The sequence below is a fragment of the Manacus candei genome, unplaced genomic scaffold, assembly GCF_025592945.1.
Source record: "Manacus candei isolate 608988 ecotype Guabito, Panama unplaced genomic scaffold, ASM2559294v1 h1tg000007l, whole genome shotgun sequence".
NCBI classification, from domain to species: domain Eukaryota; kingdom Metazoa; phylum Chordata; class Aves; order Passeriformes; family Pipridae; genus Manacus; species Manacus candei.
Window position 1 is genome coordinate 8,852,057 of NW_026138055.1, and position 19,367 is coordinate 8,871,423.

The 19,367-nt window shown below is 44.7% G+C and overlaps 1 protein-coding gene across 1 annotated transcript in view; it reads right to left on the reverse strand.

Annotated features, from left to right (window-relative positions):
• Window positions 1–19,367, reverse strand: part of FZD3 (frizzled class receptor 3) — a 50,891-nt gene that overhangs the window by 10,567 nt on the left and 20,957 nt on the right. Inside the window, exons 3-4 of the mRNA XM_051812012.1 lie at window positions 14,010–14,206; window positions 11,868–12,885 (exon numbers count right to left, since the gene is read on the reverse strand). Coding sequence (XP_051667972.1) covers window positions 11,868–12,885; window positions 14,010–14,206 — 1,215 coding nt within the window. The remainder of the gene's footprint in view (window positions 1–11,867; window positions 12,886–14,009; window positions 14,207–19,367) is intronic.

The following is a 19,367-nucleotide window of genomic DNA, read 5'->3' on the forward strand; positions in this document are numbered from 1 at the left end:
CAAACTCCACACATCACTCAAAATGCAAAACATTTTCCAATGATCTGCTTTGGGTCTTTATTTACAGTAAAGCCCTACTTGCAGGGAATATAATGTTGCAATGTCATATAGAAATATAATATAGAAATATAGTATGGTAATATAGAAATGTCATATAGAAATATAATATAGGAATGTAATATAGAAATATAATATAGATATATAATATAGAAATGGTTTGGGTTGGAAGAGACTTCAGAGGTATCTAATCCATCCCCTGCCATGGGCAGGGACACCTTCCACTAGCCCAGGTTACTCCAAGCCCCATCAAACCTGGCCTTAGACCCTCCCAGGGATCCAGGGGCAGCCACAGCTTCCCTGGGAATTCCATTCCACTCCCTCCCCACCCTCCCAGCCAGGAATTCCTTCCCAATCTCCCATCTCTCCCTGCCCTCTGCCAGTGGGAAGCCATTCCCTGTGTCCTGTCCCTCCAGCCCTTGTCCCAAGTCCCTCTCCAGCTCTCCTGGAACCCCTTTAGCCTCTGGAAAGGGCTCCAAGCTCTCCCTGGAGCTCAGTGTTTTCCTTCAATTCCTTGGAGCTTCATCCCACAGGATCTGTCTGATGGGAAACTGAGACCCCCAGCCTGGAGCCATCCCAGCTTCATGGAATCACAGAATCCCAGAGTGGTTTGTGTGGGAAGGGACCTTAAACACCATCCAGTTCCAATTCCTGCCACAGGCAGGGACACCTTCCCCTATCCCAGGTTGCTCCAAGTCCCGTCCAACCTGGCCTTGGACACTTCCAGGGGATCCAGGGGCAGCCACAGCTTCTCGGGGCAACCTCTGCCAGGGCCTCACAACCCTCAGAGCCCAGAATTCCTCCTCAATATGCAGCTCCAGGCCCTCAGAGACATCCAACTAACACCAAAAGCCAAGCTAGGAAACGCAGGAGCAGGTTGGGGTTGAGGGCTCCACGTCCTGCTTGGTCCTGGCAGGGACCAAGATCCCAGATGTGACAGTGGGATTTCTGTAACCCGATTTTTTCCCCCCCCTCCCATCTGCTGGGCTGGTACAGAGCATCCAACAGAAACGTGTTTCCCTCAGAGAATCCAAAACTGGCATTTGGAGGCACCGCTTCCCTCACGGAACGCACGGTGGCAGGTGCTCAGGAAGGAGGTTAAAACCATCGATTTCCACGTTCCTCCCGGGAAAAACAACACTCCTCCGCAGGAAGGGCGTTCATTTAAATGCTCACATGACTAATTCCCGAGGATTTTCCCCCTCCTGCCCCCCGATGATCAATCACAGCTGCTTTTTAGGGACAGAGACCGGAGGCCTCTTCCCAGGAAAATGCACAAAATCCACAAATTAATGAGCTCGCTGTGGCTGTGGAGTGAAGGGCCAAACACACCACCTGTCCCCCTCCTCTGGGGCACCAGGGCTGTGATAATGCCGAGCATTTGATATTTCCCCACGGGTGGAAAGCAATGAAATTCAAATTAACCCATCCTTTGGATGGAAATGGGAAAAGTGGGGGAGAGACCAAAGGGAATCTGACCTAAGGGTCTCGCTTTCAGAGCCATTTCCATCACTGTCACTGCTCTGAGACTTAGAATTATATCCATACATAATTATATTATATTATAATATATTACATTACATATATAATTACATATATTATAATTATATAAATAAATACATATATAATATATATATGTATAGATATGTATTTATTTATATAATTATAATATATTACATTACATATATAATTACATATATTATATATTATATTGCATTATATATAATATATAATTACATGTATTACATACATAATTATATATATTTATACATTATATAGTATAATATATAATAATATATAATATGTCATATAATATATAACCTAGTATATAAAATAATATATATTATATATAATTATGTAATATAATATATATTATAATTATATAAATAAATACATATCTATTATATACAGTTTCTTTCCCAGTAAAATGTAGTAGGGTTTGTCTCTGTAAAATAAATTATTATTAAAATCTTACTTGTTTTAACATTGGTACCATTCTGGCCCCTATGCAAGACTTGGGCCGGTAACGATTTCAAACCTAATCCAACCCAAAAATAAATAAATAAACTGTAATAAAAGCTCATAAAATTGCCACCTGAATGGGAAACAGGCTATTCCAGAGGAAACTCATCCACCCCAGGAGCTGTGTCAGCCCAGGCACTGCAGATCCCTCTTTCCATGCCAAACACACCTAAAATATATATTTTTTTTTTCCAGGAATTTTATCTGTGTAAGTGCCTAAAAACATACAACCCTTCCAAAAACCGCCTCCACAGCACGTTTAAAAGCCACATTTAACTACATTTCAGAAGATTTTCTCTTGAGTTCCTCTGGCTTTGTTATGGGAAAGAAATATATGGGAGCAGAATGAATTCAGGGAAGGACCGCACTGGTTTCACCGGGAGTCGGAGGGAACGCAGCGGAATCTCATGATTTACTGGGATAACAGCCTGGATAAGGGCCAACACCAGGGGAATGCAGCATTCCCTCATCCATCACCTGCTCGAAAAGGGATCCCAGAGGACAAGTAAAAAGGTCCTGGAGTTTGAATAACTCCAATTCCTGCCCTCCAGGCCCTGCATTCGTCACTGTCAGCGGGAAGCTCTGGCATTCCCGGGATGGGAAGGCACAAGGACACAGCTCTGTCTCTCACAGGTGTGTCCCAGCAACCTCGGGACAGGTGGTTCTGCAGCTCCTGCTGGGAGAACACCCCGTTCATCAGGGAAAGCCGGATCCCCAGGGAGCCACCGGGATGTCTGGGGGGGTTCGTGGCTTTGTCCCGGAGCAGGGGCAGCATTCCAGCCTCAACCACTGGTTTCTTCAAGTGCCAGCCAGGGTTGGGAATTCCCAAGCACCTCCCCACCAGTGAGGAACTGGGCCCACGAGTCTAAAAATGGGCAAAGCAAACCCAGCTCTGTGTAGAATCCATGGAATGCCTGGATCCTCCTTCCTTTTCCCATGGATAGGGACAAGGTGAAGTGGGGTGTCCCCAAAACAGCAAACACCCTCCACGCAGTTGTTCACCCCAGCACTGCCTCCCTTCCCTCTTCTCACTGGAATTAAGGAATCACATCACAATCCTTGAATATATTCCTCCCTTTGGATCACTTAATACTGAATTAATGTTGGATGAGCTGTCTGAGGTATCAGGTCCAATTCCTGACCAATTATTATTGGTAAATCTGCCAGATTTGGGGGATTGAGGGCTTGCATTTGGCAGATTTGTCCCACGGCCAGAAGAGGTTGGAAGTTCCCTGTTGCCATTCAGAAAAAAACAGGATTTTTTTTCTTCAGGCATTAGCACTTCATTGGGAATCAAACAACAAGTCAGGGAAAAAAAAAACCCACACCCCTAATGAACCAGCAAATCTGATTTCTGTCAACCCCAGTGCTAAAAACTTAATTAGACTAAAATGTTTGCAGCCTTAATATGCTTGGGAGTAGATGTTCTTTCCCGAAATTAATTCCATTCTTGCAAGAGAGAATTTAGGAATATATCCCCACTAAGGAACTCCCACAACTCAGATGAAGGCACTTGGCAATAAAAACTGTGAAATCACTGGAGAAAAAGCCATAAGAAAAACATCAGGGTAGTTTTATAAAGATGCAAACGAAGGCCAAGCCATCGCTCAAAGCAAAAGCACAGAACTTAGGGGAGAAACAAAAAGGTTATTTTAGCAAAAGTGGCAGTTATAAAATACTTCTTATTCTCCACAGGCAGAAATATTATGTTCATTAGGCTACAGAACTTTTTTTTTCAAGTTACGGGGGTGCATGGAGAGACATTAATAATAATTTCTATTAGTTGATTTTTTAAAAATCAGTTTTACTGAGCCTTTGAAAAATAATTTGGTGCCAGGGTTATTCCATCAATTGAGAAAATTTTACAGTGTAATACTGTATTATTAATACACTCAAATATAATAACAAGAGTTATTAATGCCTTATTTCTACTTAAAAATCCTCTTAGTTCCCCCTGAAAGAGCTGCTTCAGGAGGAGAGGTATTTCCATACATTAAAATCGGGCTGCTAAACCTATAAAATAATGCAGTTTTAGAAGAATTCCCAAAATTCAAACCCAGGGAGTAACATGATCAAAGCATACCCCTGATCTGGGAATTTTCTACATCCTGGGAGATGACACAGCTCATCAGTTTTGATAATTCTTGTCGGTTTTGATGCTCATCAGTTTATTATTGTCCTGCTCTTCAGACCTGTGTTCAGACTTTGACCCTCCCGTGGTGAAAAAAGAGGAAGAGAACCTGTTCTTAGTGGATTTTTTTGGAGCATAACAGATAATTTTAATGCTGTTCAGCGTTAATGCCTTCAAAAACTGTACTAAAAGGATAAAAGTAAACAAAACACAAGCAAAAAAATATATCATATTCGGTTTGTGTGAGTGTCAGAGCTGCTCAATCCTGATCCCAGACACTCCAAACCAAGGACCCTCCCAGGGCTTAAGCTTCCAAAATTATTTGGAAAATTATGATGAAACTCTGGAATCACTGGGAATAAATGCACAGCAGTGCAGTGTATCCCGAATTTCTCGTACCTGGTGTTCCTGTGCTGACAGGACAAGGCATCCATGGCACAGAGAGCCACTAAAACTCACCTGGATTGGGAATATTTGGAATATATGGAGGTTCAGAGACCTGCAGTCAACATTCCAACTTTGCCAGCTGGTCTCCCACTATTTGATGTGACTGCCCAGCATCCCAAAGCAACCCTGAATCCCAGGATCATGCATTGCCACACCCGATTTCCAAACGTAAATCACAAGAAATTTCCTTTAATTTATTAAAATGATGAGATGAATCTGTTTTTAGGTTTGGGTTTCCTGTCAGCATCCAGCTCTGGGAGTCAGGAGCGAAAACAGAGGAATCTGAGCTCCTCACTCAGCTTTTGGTGCTGTTTTAATCACAATTAAAGAGCCGGCGGGGGGGGAAAAAAAGGTTCCTCAATAACCAGAATTGGAGGCTGTTCCAGAAAGGTTATTAAAAAGAGAATGGCATGAGAATGAGGACTCAAAAATAGCAGGATCTGACCTCCTTTGGCAAAGGAAAGGAGAAGAAGGGCTGACCCTGAGGAGTCGTGTTGGGCCCAAATCAACCTGTCCGAGGGTTGGGAAATCGCCATTAAATTGCCATTTTCCCCCCCTGGCTCTGGCTCAGACAATCCAATTAAAACCCGGCCAGGAATGAGTCAGGTGATGAAATGATTGCATGGAATGATTGCTTTCACTCCCTGCTAATGCACTGGAGGTTGCCAAGGGGAGATAAGGGAACACACCACATCCTGGGTGGGATTTATCCCAGTCCTGGATGAGTAAGGAGGAGACTCAGCTAAAGCTGACAAGGAGAATTCTGAGAAATTCACTTTAATGTGTTATTTCCCTTGAATATATTCTTTTCCCTAAGCATCTAAACCAGCAGAAATCACCTGAATCATTGCTAGGAAGCAGAGCAATACTCTGATTAATAATTATGTTGCTCTGAGCTGATGTTACATTTGTTTTTGAAGGAAGCCCAGCTCTTAATTCAGATTTGCTCCATCTCTTCTGATTAAGAAAATCTGGTTTTATCTCAACCTTTGGGTTTTTGTTTTTTTGTTTTTTTTCCTTTAGGATGGAATAATTACACCCAACAAGAAGCACCTCCTCAGGGCAGATTTAAGCAAATCCATTACCTCTTCCAGCAGGAATTCTAAACAATCATGAAAAAGAAGGGGGAGGAGGAATCTCGATTTATAGGCACTCCTAAATATATTCTCTTTATGCCTCTGCCACACAGGGATGGTGCTGAGACACTTCCTAACAAAGCCTCTTTTCTCCAACCCAGCCCAGTCACTCCCCCCTCCACGTTTTGGGAGACCCACAGATGGCCAAACAGCTGAGACATGTTGGATTTAAAAAGACTGTGGCAACATCCCTGATTAGTGGAGAAAACGAAAAAAAAAAGATTGAAAAAAATGGGAAAATGGGGGAAAAAAAGGAAAAAATGGAAAAAAATAAAAAAAAGAAAAATCAGGGAAAAAATAAAAAAAAATTGAAAAAATGGGGGGAAAAAAAAGGAAAATGCCACGTAAAAATGGAGAAACTCCATCCCAACCTGACCAGCCCCACAAAACCATGGATTCTACGTGTCAACAATTATTCCTTGTGCTGTTTTCAGTGAGGTTTTTGTCAGCCCTGCCCCTTCTCTGCTTCGGTCCCTGAGTGGGATTGTTCCAAAGCACTTGGGCGTGAAAGTAAAGCCCAACACGTCACCCTGGGCACAGCCACAGGGAAAAGGCAGCAAGCTGACCTGGCCATCCCAAAATTTAACATTTCTGGAGTAAATTCAAATGCCCGTTCAGAATTTTTGTGGGAAAAAAAAATATAAACTGAACATATAAAAAAAATATTAAAAAATAAATTGAATATATAAAAGCAAAAAATAGAAATTGAACATAAATAAAGCATTGTTTTGTTGTTTTTATTCTCTTTTTGGGGGGGATGGGGGAGAAATGAAGAGACTCAGTTGAGCCAGAACTTTGAGCAGCTTGTCTTGGTGTGTCTTTTGCTTTGGCCCAATTTTATTTCAAATAAGCACCAGGAGATGTGACACTCAGCAGAGTGAAGGATAAAGCCATGCCAAGGAGGAATGAAACACTTGGAAATGTTCCTGTTACGTGGGAAGCCTTTGAAAAGGACTTAAAAAAAAAAAAAGGCAACGTTAAGAGCTGCTAGTGAGCCAAAACAGCCCGAAATGAAGAGATTTTTATGGCAATGGAGTTAATTTTGGGACACAGAATGGTTTGGGTTGGAAGGAACCTTGAAGATCATCTCATTCCAACTCCATGCCATGGGCAGGGGACACATTTCACTATCCCAGGTTGCTCAGAGCCGTGGGCAGGGAGGCCACATCCAAAATGATCTTGAAAATTAACCATTATTAGGTCAAATCTGTGAAGATGGGAGACAAGAAAAGTGACAAACTGAGCCAAAATTATCAGCAGGTGACAAGAGCCCAATCCTGATATTAAAATCCATTTATCCAATGTTTAAAATAACCCCCACTGCGTTATAGTTTTAATATTATCAGCAATATACTGGCAAGAGGGTACTTTGTTCTCCTCTGTGCCACGAACAAAACGTTCCTTGATATCCCAGGCAACCACAATCCATCCTCTTCTCCACCCACAGCAGCCACCACCAGGAGGGAGAGGCCCAGAATTCCCATCTCCAGCAAAAAAAGAAAAACCAAACCCTTTAAAACTTCCCCTCACGGGCAAGGCCGGAGCCTCAGCTTGGAATGAAACACCAGAGAGGGGGAAAAAAAATAATGGGCTGGATTGTCTATTTTTGCTGCTGATAAAAACGATATTCACTATGACATCACCTGAATAATTAAGTTCTTACAACCACCAAGGCGGGTTTAATCTTTTTAAAGCAAAGATCAGAAGGAAAATAGAGAAGATTTCGAGATAAGCTCAGTAGCTGCTTCAAAGAACTCGGTTAAAATTACTTTTGAAAAGGAGTTGGGTTGTGCTCATTGTTCCTGCAGGAAAAAGTCTTCTCCAGCAGTAGCTGGAACATGTTTACAAAGCTCTTAGCAAAGCAAAACTATCTGTCCACGGGATTCCCAAATTCCAGGGCTTATTTATGACTTTTCCTGAAAAATCGGCAAAAAAGCCTCTTCCCGAATTTTCTTTCTGGAATGATTAAGAAAGATTCACACCAAGGCTGCTCAGGATCTACAAAGTGAGTTTAAAAAGTGTTGAAGGCTTTATTCTGATTTTTGAAGGGGACTGATTGCAAAAAAACCCCACATGTCTCCTGCTCCTTCCTCCCAAAAAAATGTCCCCAAAACTTTGTGGCAAAAATCCTAAACTAAAAATACCAAACAAGAGCAAATGTGACCTCTTAAAACAGATAATTAATTAAGTACAAATCATGCCCCATCCCTGGAAGTGTCCAAGGCTGTGTTGGATGGGGCTCGGGGAAACCTGGGATAGTGGAGGCACCTGACATGGAATAAACGATGGATATTCAGCACCCAGCACAAAACTGAGCTCCTAATGGGAAATAAAAGAGGATTTCTGATGTAAAAATCAGAGCTTGAATTTGTCAGGTCTTCCCCATCAACAGTAAATCCACATCTGCTTCCATTCCTCTAAATAACACGGAAAACTCAAGCAGGGGCACCACCTTTGCTCCCAGCAAGGCACCACTGAGGCCTTTTAGTCCAGGAGCAGGGAAATGATGGATATCAGATCCCAAGCAAAGATAATTAATTCCACTCCTCAAGGACTCCCACTAGGGCAGCAAAAGCCTTTGAAATAGTTTCTTTTTCTTTTTGTTTTTTTTATCTCTTCGGTATCTAAATTGGGAATCTCTCCCATCAACCCAGTGCCAACCTGGCCCTGGAGCATTCATGGAAACTGGGAAGAGTCCATTTACGTTTGGATTTGAGAACAATTAATCTTAACTCAGAACTTACTTGACTTTTCAGGATATCTGATTTTTTTGGACCATTTCACCTCCTACTTTTTGTAAGAGAAATGTACTTTACAACCAGCTCTGGGGACAGGCTTTTGTGAGCATCTTGTTTCACTTTTTAGCCAAATCCATCCCAGTTTTGAGACCTGTTTTCACAGACTGGGGGCAGGTCACCATGTTTATGTTAAAGGCAAAGTTTAGTTACCTTTAAAATTTCCAAGAGGAATAAAATTCTGACACTCTCCCTGTGGTTCCTGCAGGACACGGAAGTGGAACAGCAGCCAAAGGCACTTCAAACTTTGCCTTTCCAATTTACCCAACTTTTCACTTTACTCCCAAGGTCAGATGGCTGATGGAAAGGGAATTACATCTTTTATGGCAACAAGAATTCAAAATTTGGCTGGACACAGTCCTGGGATGATCCTGCCACCACACTGAACAGCCATAGGAACATGTGGAATTATTTCCCCAAACACGATTAGGAGGAGGAGCAGCAAACATGGATTTTGAACCAAGAGATGACTAAATGTGATCATTTTATGATGGGATTGTGTCCACTTCCCTGCTTTTTTTTTTCCTCCTTTCATTTCTGAAGGGAGACCACAAGAAAGATGGAGAGGGACTTTGGACAAGGGATGGAGGGATAGGACACAGGGAATGGCTTCCCAATGCCAGAGGGCAGGGAGAGATGGGAGATTGGGAAGGGATTCCTGGCTGGGAGGGTGGGGAGGCCCTGGTACAGGTTGCCCAGAGAAGCTGTGGCTGCCCCTGGATCCCTGGAAGTGTCCAAGTCCAGGTTGGAGCAATCTGGGATAGTGGAAGGTGTCCCTGCCCATGGAAATGGGTGGAAAAGGATAATCTTTAGAAAACTGAGGACTGGGATGTGGTCACGGAGCTGCTACAGCTCCTACAAACCCTTCCCCTCTTTCCTGTTCTCTCCCAGAAACTTGGGAGTGTGGAGGACACCAAGGGCAAGCTAAGGTAACATGAGCTCCTTTTGGCCCTCCACTTACTCCTCAAAGAGCTGGAATACTGGGATATTGATTCTCTGTCTTTGTGGAAAAACAGATTTTATTTCTCATGGAAAGCAACGGACACTTCCCAGATCTGCCAAATAACCGGGAAAATGTGTATCCGGGTCAAGCCTGGAAACATCCAGGTAGCCACAAACCAAGGTGGAGGCACACAGGCATCTAGTTGTTCACTCCTTTTGGGGATTATTTATCCCTTTAGGAAGCCAGAGAAACACAAGTTTTCATTGGAACACCAGCTCCGGCTCGGGAGCATCCAGGAGAATCCAGCCCAGGATTAACCCCGGGGTCTTTCCCACACGGAGCAGTCACGCAGGAGGGAGGCAGGGCTGGAGCAGCTGTATATTCCAACCCCCTCACCCCCCTCCACCATCAGCAATTTTCCAGAATAAATTACTGTGCCATCATCTCTGGTGGCAAAGATGAAGCAACGCTTGGACGGACTCGGGGATTTTTAACCTCAGATTCGCTGCTGTCGGGGGGGGAAAAAAAAAGGGCCCAATCACCACAACCCTGGGCAAGCTTTGCACATGAACCCCCAAAATCCACGTGGAGTCAACTCCAGCTCGCAATTTAGGATAGTCTGGCCTCAGGAAAGGCACTCAGAGATTTGGAGTTGAGTTAAATAACGTGAATTTCTGATAACGATATGATCTTATTCAGGAAGAGAGGGATACTCCCCACAAAGCTCCAGATTTCCCCCCAATTTAACAATGTATTTCACTGGCATGATCTAAGGACAAAATTATTTCCCCCCCCACTCCTCTCCCCCCCCAGCTTTGGAAATCTGTTTCAATTATAACTGTAGATTGTTTAATTAGGGAAGCACGTTTAGTTTGAAGGGGGAGAAAAAAAAAAACCTAAATGGACGGGTTAAAAGAAAAAAACCCTTCTAATGCTCCCCGGGGTCCCTGGGTCCTTCAACCCAATTTGATGTGAATGAAACCATTATTGTTCTTTTGACTCCTGCTGAGCCATTATCCAACGGTTTGCTGGGATTGGAGGAGCCCTTTCCTGCAGGATTTTGTTATTCCACCGGCCAGGATTTCAGCTTAAAGCAGTTTTTTGTTGGATATTTTGAGGGAGCAAAAAAACCCTCTTGGTTTTGTAGGTTCTTAGAGGAATTTTAGGTTTGCCTACGGTGGGTGTTTGTTTGAAATGAACCAAGAGAAAGCCACGCAGCCCCTTTTTTCCTCTTTTTTTTTCTTTTAAAGCAGTTTAACATATTAAAACCTGCAGCGAGGAAGACTCAATCAAACCCATGAAACTGCACATCCCCCCCCCGCCAGAGATTTCCTGCCATAAAAATGCTCCAACGTTGGATGGAAGAATCCCACCCTAATAAAAGACAACAGGGAAAACAACAGAAAGGGTTAAAAGGTAATAAAAGGATTATTATCATGCCTAAGTCAAACCTTTAAGTGATATTTTATTGCATTAAAATGTGAGCTTTGATGATTCAGCTGGTGTTCTAACTGCTTCAGAGCCAAAATCCTAATTTTTAGTATCCCTGTAGGTGCAGATATTTGCTGTAAAACCTCCTGGAAAGAGAGTTCCTTTCAAACGAGTTAAAGAAAATATCTATGCAATCATTCCAAAAACAATTTCCCACTTTGGCTCTAAAGTAGGTTTCAAGAAATTTAATACCTAAAATACTTTCATTTCAGAATAAAACTGAATAAACCAGGGGACAGTTTGATCTTAGAGGCTGCTGTTCCTGTGATAACTGAATTAAACTGAGCAGGTAAGTGGAAAAAAAAAAAAAAAAGAAACCTGATGAGCTGTGAGCTCTGGTTTTCTTCAGGAGATACTTGAAGTAAGATTTCATACAGATGTTTTTCTGGCACACAAAATGAGCCCAAAACCTCGAGGCAAGTCAGAGCACCAAAACTGCTGCAGAGAAATGACAAGAACCAGAAAAACCGAGTGTTCGAGCTGACGACACCTCAGTTTAAAAGCCAAAATCCCACCTGAGCAACACTCCTCTAACGACCACAAATAAACTCCCTAAAGTCCTGGTGGTGAAGTCGTTTTAAAATAACAACTTTATACCCCTGACAGGTGGCACGCAGCCCTGAAATTCCACAAAAAAAGCCACGGAGCAGCGGATTTTCCAACAGCATCAAGTCTTCCAGAAGGCCTAATGGCTTATCCAAATGATTCGAGGATGGCGAGAACATCCTCATTCGAGGATGACTAAAAGTCAAGGATGGCAAAGTTCTTGCCATCCCCGAATCATTTGGACAAGTCATCCTTACCACACTGCATCATCCCCGGCCATGTCGCAGCGGGCTCCTCACCTGGTAGGGACACGGGATGTGGTATTCCCGGCAGCGCTCCTGGATCCACGTGGTCTCCCACACGCCGCGATAGGCCTGCTCGTAGAAATAGCAGCCGATGACGACCAGCAGCGGCACGAGGTACAGGACGCTGAACACGCCGATGCGGATCATGAACTTCACCAGCTTGTCCTGGTTCTCCTTTTCCAGCGGGATTTCGATGCGGACCCGGTTGAGGGAGATAATCCCGGCCAGGAGGAGGGAGACTCCCACGACGACGTAGAGGCAGAGAGGGGCGAGAACGAAGTATCTCAGCGCGTCCACGTCGTAGAGGCCGACGAAGCACACGCCGCTGATGTTGTCGCCCTCGATCTTGTTCATGGCCAAGAGGATGATGGTGAGAGTGCCCGGGATCCCCCAGGCGCTGGCGTGGAAAAGCAAGGCCTTCTTCTCGATGGCCTCGCTGCCCCACTTGGGCACGGCGGCCAGGAACCAGGTGATGGTGAGGATGACCCACCACACGCTGCCGGCCATGGTGAAGAAGTAGAGCACCATGAAGAGCATGGTGCAGGCCTTGTTGTGGGAGCCCTGGGTCACCGTGGCCGCCTTGTACTGGGCGGGGCTGGAGGCGTTGCACGCCACGCGGTCCTCCAGCAGGAAGCCGATGAAGAAGATCAGCGACACCATCATGTAGCAGACGGCGTAGAATATGATGGGCCGCTCCGGGTAGCGGAACCGCGTGACGTCGATCAGGAAGGTCAGGAAGGTGAACAAGGTGGCGGAGAGGCAGACGATGGAGATGACGCCGATGAAGTAGCGGGCGAAGGAGAGCTCCTCGCGGCGGAAGTACATGTTGGGGCAGGGAGGGGAGCAGTCGCGCACCCTCAGGAAGGAGTAGCCCAGTTCGGGGTCTATTTTCAGCTCCCGAGGGCACCAAAAGCCATAATCCCTCTGGACTGCCACTGGGGCCTCTTCCGTGGGCTCCCCGGCCGAGCTGAGGTCAACAAGGCGAGGGTACGGCTCGTCGCAGTCCGGGAACCTGAACAGTGGGAAGAGGAGGGTTTACGAGGAATATCCACATACTTTGCAAAGATCAGTAACCTCATCTATAGGGGTGACTTCAGGCACAGTAACCTTATTTCTAGGGGTGACTTCAGGCACCCCAACTGGAGCGAGAACAGACAATCCAAGCTAGGGTTAGTCCATGAAATACTGCACTATTTATACCCAAACTCCAGAGCTCCTTGTCCCAGAGTGCAGCGGATGTTGAAACCACATAACAGGTTTAAAAATTAAATAGAGAAATAAATGGACAAGGAGCCCACTGGGGCTTTAGGGATAAAGGGGAGGGTACAAAATCCATCTCGGGAGGTCTGTAAACTAAGGCTCACTGTAAACTGAGACCATGTACCCATGGAAGCAGGGTTTTATAGAGCATTTTAAAGCCTTTCCTAAGCAACTTCACTTGCTGGTCTCAGGACAGTGAGATGCTTACACCAAAAGTCCAACCCAGCATTCACAAATCAAAATTATGATGAAGATATCTGTTGATTAAAGCTCTGACTGGGGGCTAAGGACTGCTGGAGGAATGGTCTTGAAGGAGAGACTGGAGGGATTCCACACATTACAAGCATCCTCTGACTTATTTTGCTAAAATAATTCTTCATTGTTTTTCCTTCTCTCCAATCCAACTGTAAGAGAAACTATTTCTTCCTGTTTGTGGTTCTGCATTTTGACTGTTGGAGTCACTTATAAAAAAAAAAATAAAGCAGAAGATATTGTTCTTAATTTCATGCACACTCTGTTTCAAAGAGTTTGGGAAATCATCAAATGCTTTTTCTGTAAGTTATTTGTGTAATGTAAAGCTGAAACCTGCTGTTCGCACACGAGCTCGACAAGAGGTAGACGCTCTGAAAACAAGAGCTTTGAGATTTTATACCCCTCAAAACCAGCCAGTTTTCAACTCTCAGGCAGGTGATGGAAATAGGAACTCAGTTCCCACCTCAGGAAACAGGCTGGGAAGCGGAACGGAAAACATGGGCACTCGCGGTGGAAAACACACAAAACATCTGTTTGAGACCATAAAACGCCCGAGACGGTGCCAAAATTTTACCTTGGGAATGCAAAAGGGAAAGAAAAATAAAACCACCCGGATCTTCTCACCTGGTGCACTCCATGTCCTCGGGCCAGGCCACCCCGAACATCTCCATGAGCTTGGAGCACTCGCTGTAGGCCCTCTGGCAGAGCCGGCGGCAGGGCAGGGTCACCCGCCCGTATTCCATGCACACCGGGGCATACAGGGCACACAGGAAGGGTCGGAAATCCCGGGAGCATTCCAAATTCACCATCGGGTGGAAGGGCTGGGGAAGGGAAAAAAAAAAAAAGCGGGATTCAACAGCTGCAACCAGCACATCTGCAGGGGGGTTTCACGGGAAGTTTTGCTTTGTTTCGTCACAACCGTAACAGGATCTCGTTTCTCTGTTGGAATGATCAGGTATGGGTGATCAAGAAGCCTGGGGACAAGGACAGCGATTCAGAAGGGACATTTATGTCCTTGATTTGCATTAAAAGCAGAGGGAATTAAGCAGCTAAACCCCCCAGAAGGGAATTTCAGTTCTACCATCAGAGCGCATCTGTAGAAGGAAAACACTCCCAACCTGCCCGCTACCATTGTCATATAAACTCTCATCAACTTCCCAGCTTCCAGAAAAGGGCTGTAACCGTGTAACCACAGAGGAGGCACAGTAAATATGTCATTTCTTCACTAACCATCAGAAAAAGGCACCGTGAAATCAAAGCCTGAAAAATAAAAAAAATGAGTCAGGAAAATATGACTGGTGTCTTGCGCTCCCGTGGCGCTTTATAACGGGTTTGAGTATCGGCGAGAGCAACGCTCCTTGGAAACTCTGAGAGGAAATCTATCCCAGTTGGGCAAAAACAGCTGGTCTTGAGCATTTCTGAAGATGAAAAAGAAGGAAAAATAAGTAGGGCAGGGATTTATGTCTGAATAAAAGCTGGAGCACGTTGATAATCCACGTTATCTTCTAACTATCCTGTGTGGGTTCATTCTGCTCTTACTCGTCTTTAAAACTCTCCAGGAGTTAATCAATATTTTATTCCAAGCCTGTGTGGCACTTACTGTTATCCAAAGCCCCACCATCTCTTTGGATATTAATATAAGATCAATTATATTCCTTTGAGAGTGGAATATTCAAGGACACAGAATACTGAGATCCTTTAGGACTTACAACTCCGGAACGAAACACTATTTTGATGCCAGAGTTTCCCCTTCTCCCCAGCCAGGCAGGATTACAGAGCAAAGGGAGCCTAATCTTCAGAATTTGTGGTGCAATAGCTGAAGCACAAATGAACCTGCTGTAGATAAACATATATAAACCCTAAATCTTATTAGAACTGAAGCTGAAGAGGAGCTGCAGAAAGATTATATTTGCAAACAGCAATTTCCTGAGAAGTATTTTAAACCAGTTCAGCTTTTTTTTTTTTTTCTTTTCCAAGAGTAGAGTAGAACAGACTAAATAACAAAAAATAGGTCATCTGTGTCAGTATAAATGAGAAATACTAGGAATTGTATGGAAAAGTTTCATTCTCAGTTCTCCCTTATCACCTCTTTACTCTTTCGGTTCCTCCCACATGTCTCCTTTTCCCTGCAAAAGGTTAATTTTTGGAATACAAGACACAACCACGCTGTGATTTTACTGTTTTATTGTTTTGGTTTTTTTAAACATCATTATTATTTACCAAGCTGATTAAATTCCCTTTGTTTTTCCAGTGTCCCATGACAGGAGAGCTGTGCAATTTGGCACTAACCTGCATGAAGAGCAGCAGAAACCTCCAGAGTCATCCACAAGGAAAAAGGCAGCAGCAGTTGGAAAGTATTTACATTTACAAGCTCGTGTGACTGGAGAGCATCCTTCTGTTTGGCTGGACAGGTACTTCAGATGCATAAATGTATTTATTTTTGAATATTTAGGACCTACAGCACAGTTAAAGGCATTGCTTGACCACATGGATCCAAGAAATTGGTTGTAGGCAGTTATGATTGCAAAAGCTGAAGGTAAGTCTTCCTTTATTTGATGCCAAGGGAAAATAAAGGAAGTGTTTAACTCTCTTTCTTTTCAAAGAACCTTGAAAGTAAGAAAACTGAGTTATATCTTTATGAAAAAGAGCCACTGGCTTCATTCCTGGCTAGAGCCCAAAATCCTGCCTCCTGCCACTGCGGTTTTCCACACCTAAATTTCAAGTTCTCCTGACAAATGCTCCCCTACTCTCCTCTGCTACATCTCCAATTAAGGAAAGATGTTCCAGGAGTTCCTCTTTTCCTGCTATTTTGCCTTCATTAAAATTTCTGTTTGGTTTTGCATGAGTTAAAGAAGATGAACCATTTTAGGAAGAGCCCAGACTATGCCAAGGTCTGCAAACACAGCTCCAGGGCATGGATATTCCAAAGCAAAGGGAAGTAGTAAGGCCAGTTCAAGGGAACAGAAAGGTACCAGGACACCAAAACATCTGAAATAACACTGGAATAACTGGATTTTCCCAGAGGAGTCCCACAGAAGGCACAGCAGGTGCACTTTGGGTGCTGGAAAGGGTCTGGGTTTGAGCTCGGCCTTGGCACGTTCCTCAAAACACAGAACAGATTTACTCAATCCCAACAATCCCTGCCTCTTCTCCCAGGGAACAAGGGACAGGACAAGAGGAAACGGTCTCAAGCTGTGCCAGGGGAGGGTCAGAGTGGACTTCAGGTGGAATTTCTTCCTGGAAAGGGTTATTAAACATTGGAACAGGTTTCTCAGGGAGGTGGTGGAGTCCCCATCCCTGGAGAAGGTGTCCAAGGAATGACTGGATGTGTCACTCTGGGCTGCGTGACAAGGTGGGGATGGGTCACAGGTTGGACTCGATGATCCCAGAGGTCTTTTCCAACCTAAATGGTTCTGTGATTCCTGGAGAAATTCCCTTTTAAGCAGGGCTAATCTAGCAGGACCGTTCCCCAGCGCTGGCTGTTCTGGTTCTCAGCACCTCCAGGCCTCTCCCACACCACTGTGTCTCCCAAAACAGCATCTGCAGGCAGAACAAAAACCCTCTTATGAACTATAATCAAATCATTTTCAAAATCACGAGGAGGCTCAGCTGGAGAACAGGAGAAGAAAAAAAAACCTACGACAACTCCTTGTAAGGCAGGAAAAGACTGACCTGCTTCCAAGCAGCAACAGCAGCACTTGTGTCTTCAAGTGCCCCATCTCTAAAATTATCTCAGAATTATCTTACCCCCTTGCAGCTCTTAAGATGAAAAGTCACTTCCACCTACTGATTATGTTGTTCCCTATTAAAACTAAAGCCAGGGGCGTTAAAAGACTCTTTTCATGCTCTTGCCCAAGGACCCAGTGCAAGTTATGACACCAAGCCCTGGTGCCTAACAAAGGGCTCTCTGTGAAACTGAGATGTGCTCTTGAAAAACGCCTGTTGAACAGCTCCAAGAGGGAAAGGGAAGAGGGCAAGGACAAGGGAAGGCGTGACAGCCAAACCGATTTCAGCAATTCAGGCCAAGTCTTGGGAGATCCCAGGAAGGGAAGAGATAATGTGCGCTCCTGAAGGTACTCAAGTATTTAAAACATGCCAGATCACACAGCTGTGTAACATATTCCCAGTTCTACACCCACCGGGTCCTTCCACCTCTGGGAACAACCTTTGTGACCACGCAAATTCCTTCCATCCCAGAGATAACTGTGAGCTCTTCCAGGCTGAGTCAGAGCCCTCTCTTTGCCATCCAGGTGTTGAGTATCAATAACACCCCACAGCCCTCTATCACTGCTTCCCTCAGAGCAGCACAACCTGCAGCACAACCTCTCCCAGCTCTTCTTTCCCTCTTCCCCAGAATTTTTTTTGTGATGGTGGCAAAGCTGTTTTAAGAAATTTCCCGACTCCCAGCAGTGTGGCCCCATCTCCTTCTTTCCCTGCAATTCCCATCTGCTGAAAAAAAAAGGTTTAATGGCCACTCTCTAACAGAGAGTAGAAAATTCCTGCTTGCCTTATGTTTTGTTTTCAGGAGGGGATCATGGAATCACAGAATGGTTTGGGTTGGAAGGGACCTTAAAGATCATCCAATTCCACCCCCCAGCTTTCATCCCCCAAGGGATGAAAGACAAAGGATAGCCAGAATGATATGTGTCCATTTCCCCCCCCCCAAAAAAAATAATTTTTGGAACAAATTCTCATTTTTGGTCACAAAGCAAAAGCAACAATTTTATCTCTTAAATACCCCCTGGACCTGCATTTAGTTTCAGACTTCTCATATTCCTGAGAGATAATAAACCATTATCTCTCAGCTAATAAACCAAACTCTTTATTTTACACAGCAGTAGCCATTTAAAACTGGCTGTTACTTGGGAAGCGACAATGCAAGACTCAAAGCAAGTTATTTTGCCGATTTTTTTTCCCTTATCTATTCCATCCTTTGAACAGAGAACTAAACAGGAAGCGTTCTCATAAACTCATAGAGGGAAGGAGGGAAGTTTTCTCCCCTCGGGCTCCTGGGAAGAGAGCGATGCTATGACTATCAATTGCTTTTGAAATTCTCTGGTGGAAGCAGCTGCCTCGGGGCATATCCAGCCACAGGAGCTGCTCTTTGTGCCCTGCCTTGCCCCGGCTTTGATTCAGCCTGCTGCTCATTAGGGAAAAAGGCTGGAATTGTATCTCAAAGGGCATGGGCACTGCTGCCTTCCAGGCTGCCTCCTCTGAGGCTGCTGCTGGGTTTAACTCTCCAGACAGCTCCTGGTTAAGCTGAGCTTGTTCAGCCTCCTGGTTTTGATGACCACGGGTCTCCCTGACTGAAGAGACCTCAGCTCTGAACAGGCCATGTCCTCTCTCCGAGCACAACTGGCTTTCTGGAGACAGTGGAAATTTGTTTTCCGGCGTCCCTGCTCCTCTAAACTTGCCAGGTTTCCCGGAGCCTGCACCCCACACTCCTGGTGCACACACTCAACCTGGAAATACTCGTTTTAGGTTAATTCCCCTCTCTGGAATAAACAGCTGAAGCCAACTTTAAACCAGGCTGGGCTTGAGGGTCCTGCCTTAACCCACCTGGGGCCTCCTGAAGGAGCTCAGGGAACGTTCTCACAGGCACAGTAGGGCTGGTGCTCGGCAAAGAGCACTGATTTTGGGGCACTTGGTCGGGAAAACAGAGCCATTCCTACTCTTCCCACTCGAGCTGGATGGTGACACTCAGTAATGGTGGCAGAAAGGGCCAGGAGCACGCTCAGGTGTGTCAGAGCGAGCCTGTTTCTTCTGGAATTAATCCATCCCTGCCCAAATTAACGTGGCTCTGGAGGTGCAGCTTTACTGCAGACACTTTATTCTGTTTTCTAAAGGCACCAGGTTACTTTGCCCAAGCCTGCTTTGAATGCACAGTGCCAAGACACGTTCAGTGTGGAATATTTGGCATGAAGTGCATCCAAACTTACCTCACCATTAACTTCCTTGTTGAGAAACTGAGATATACTTTTA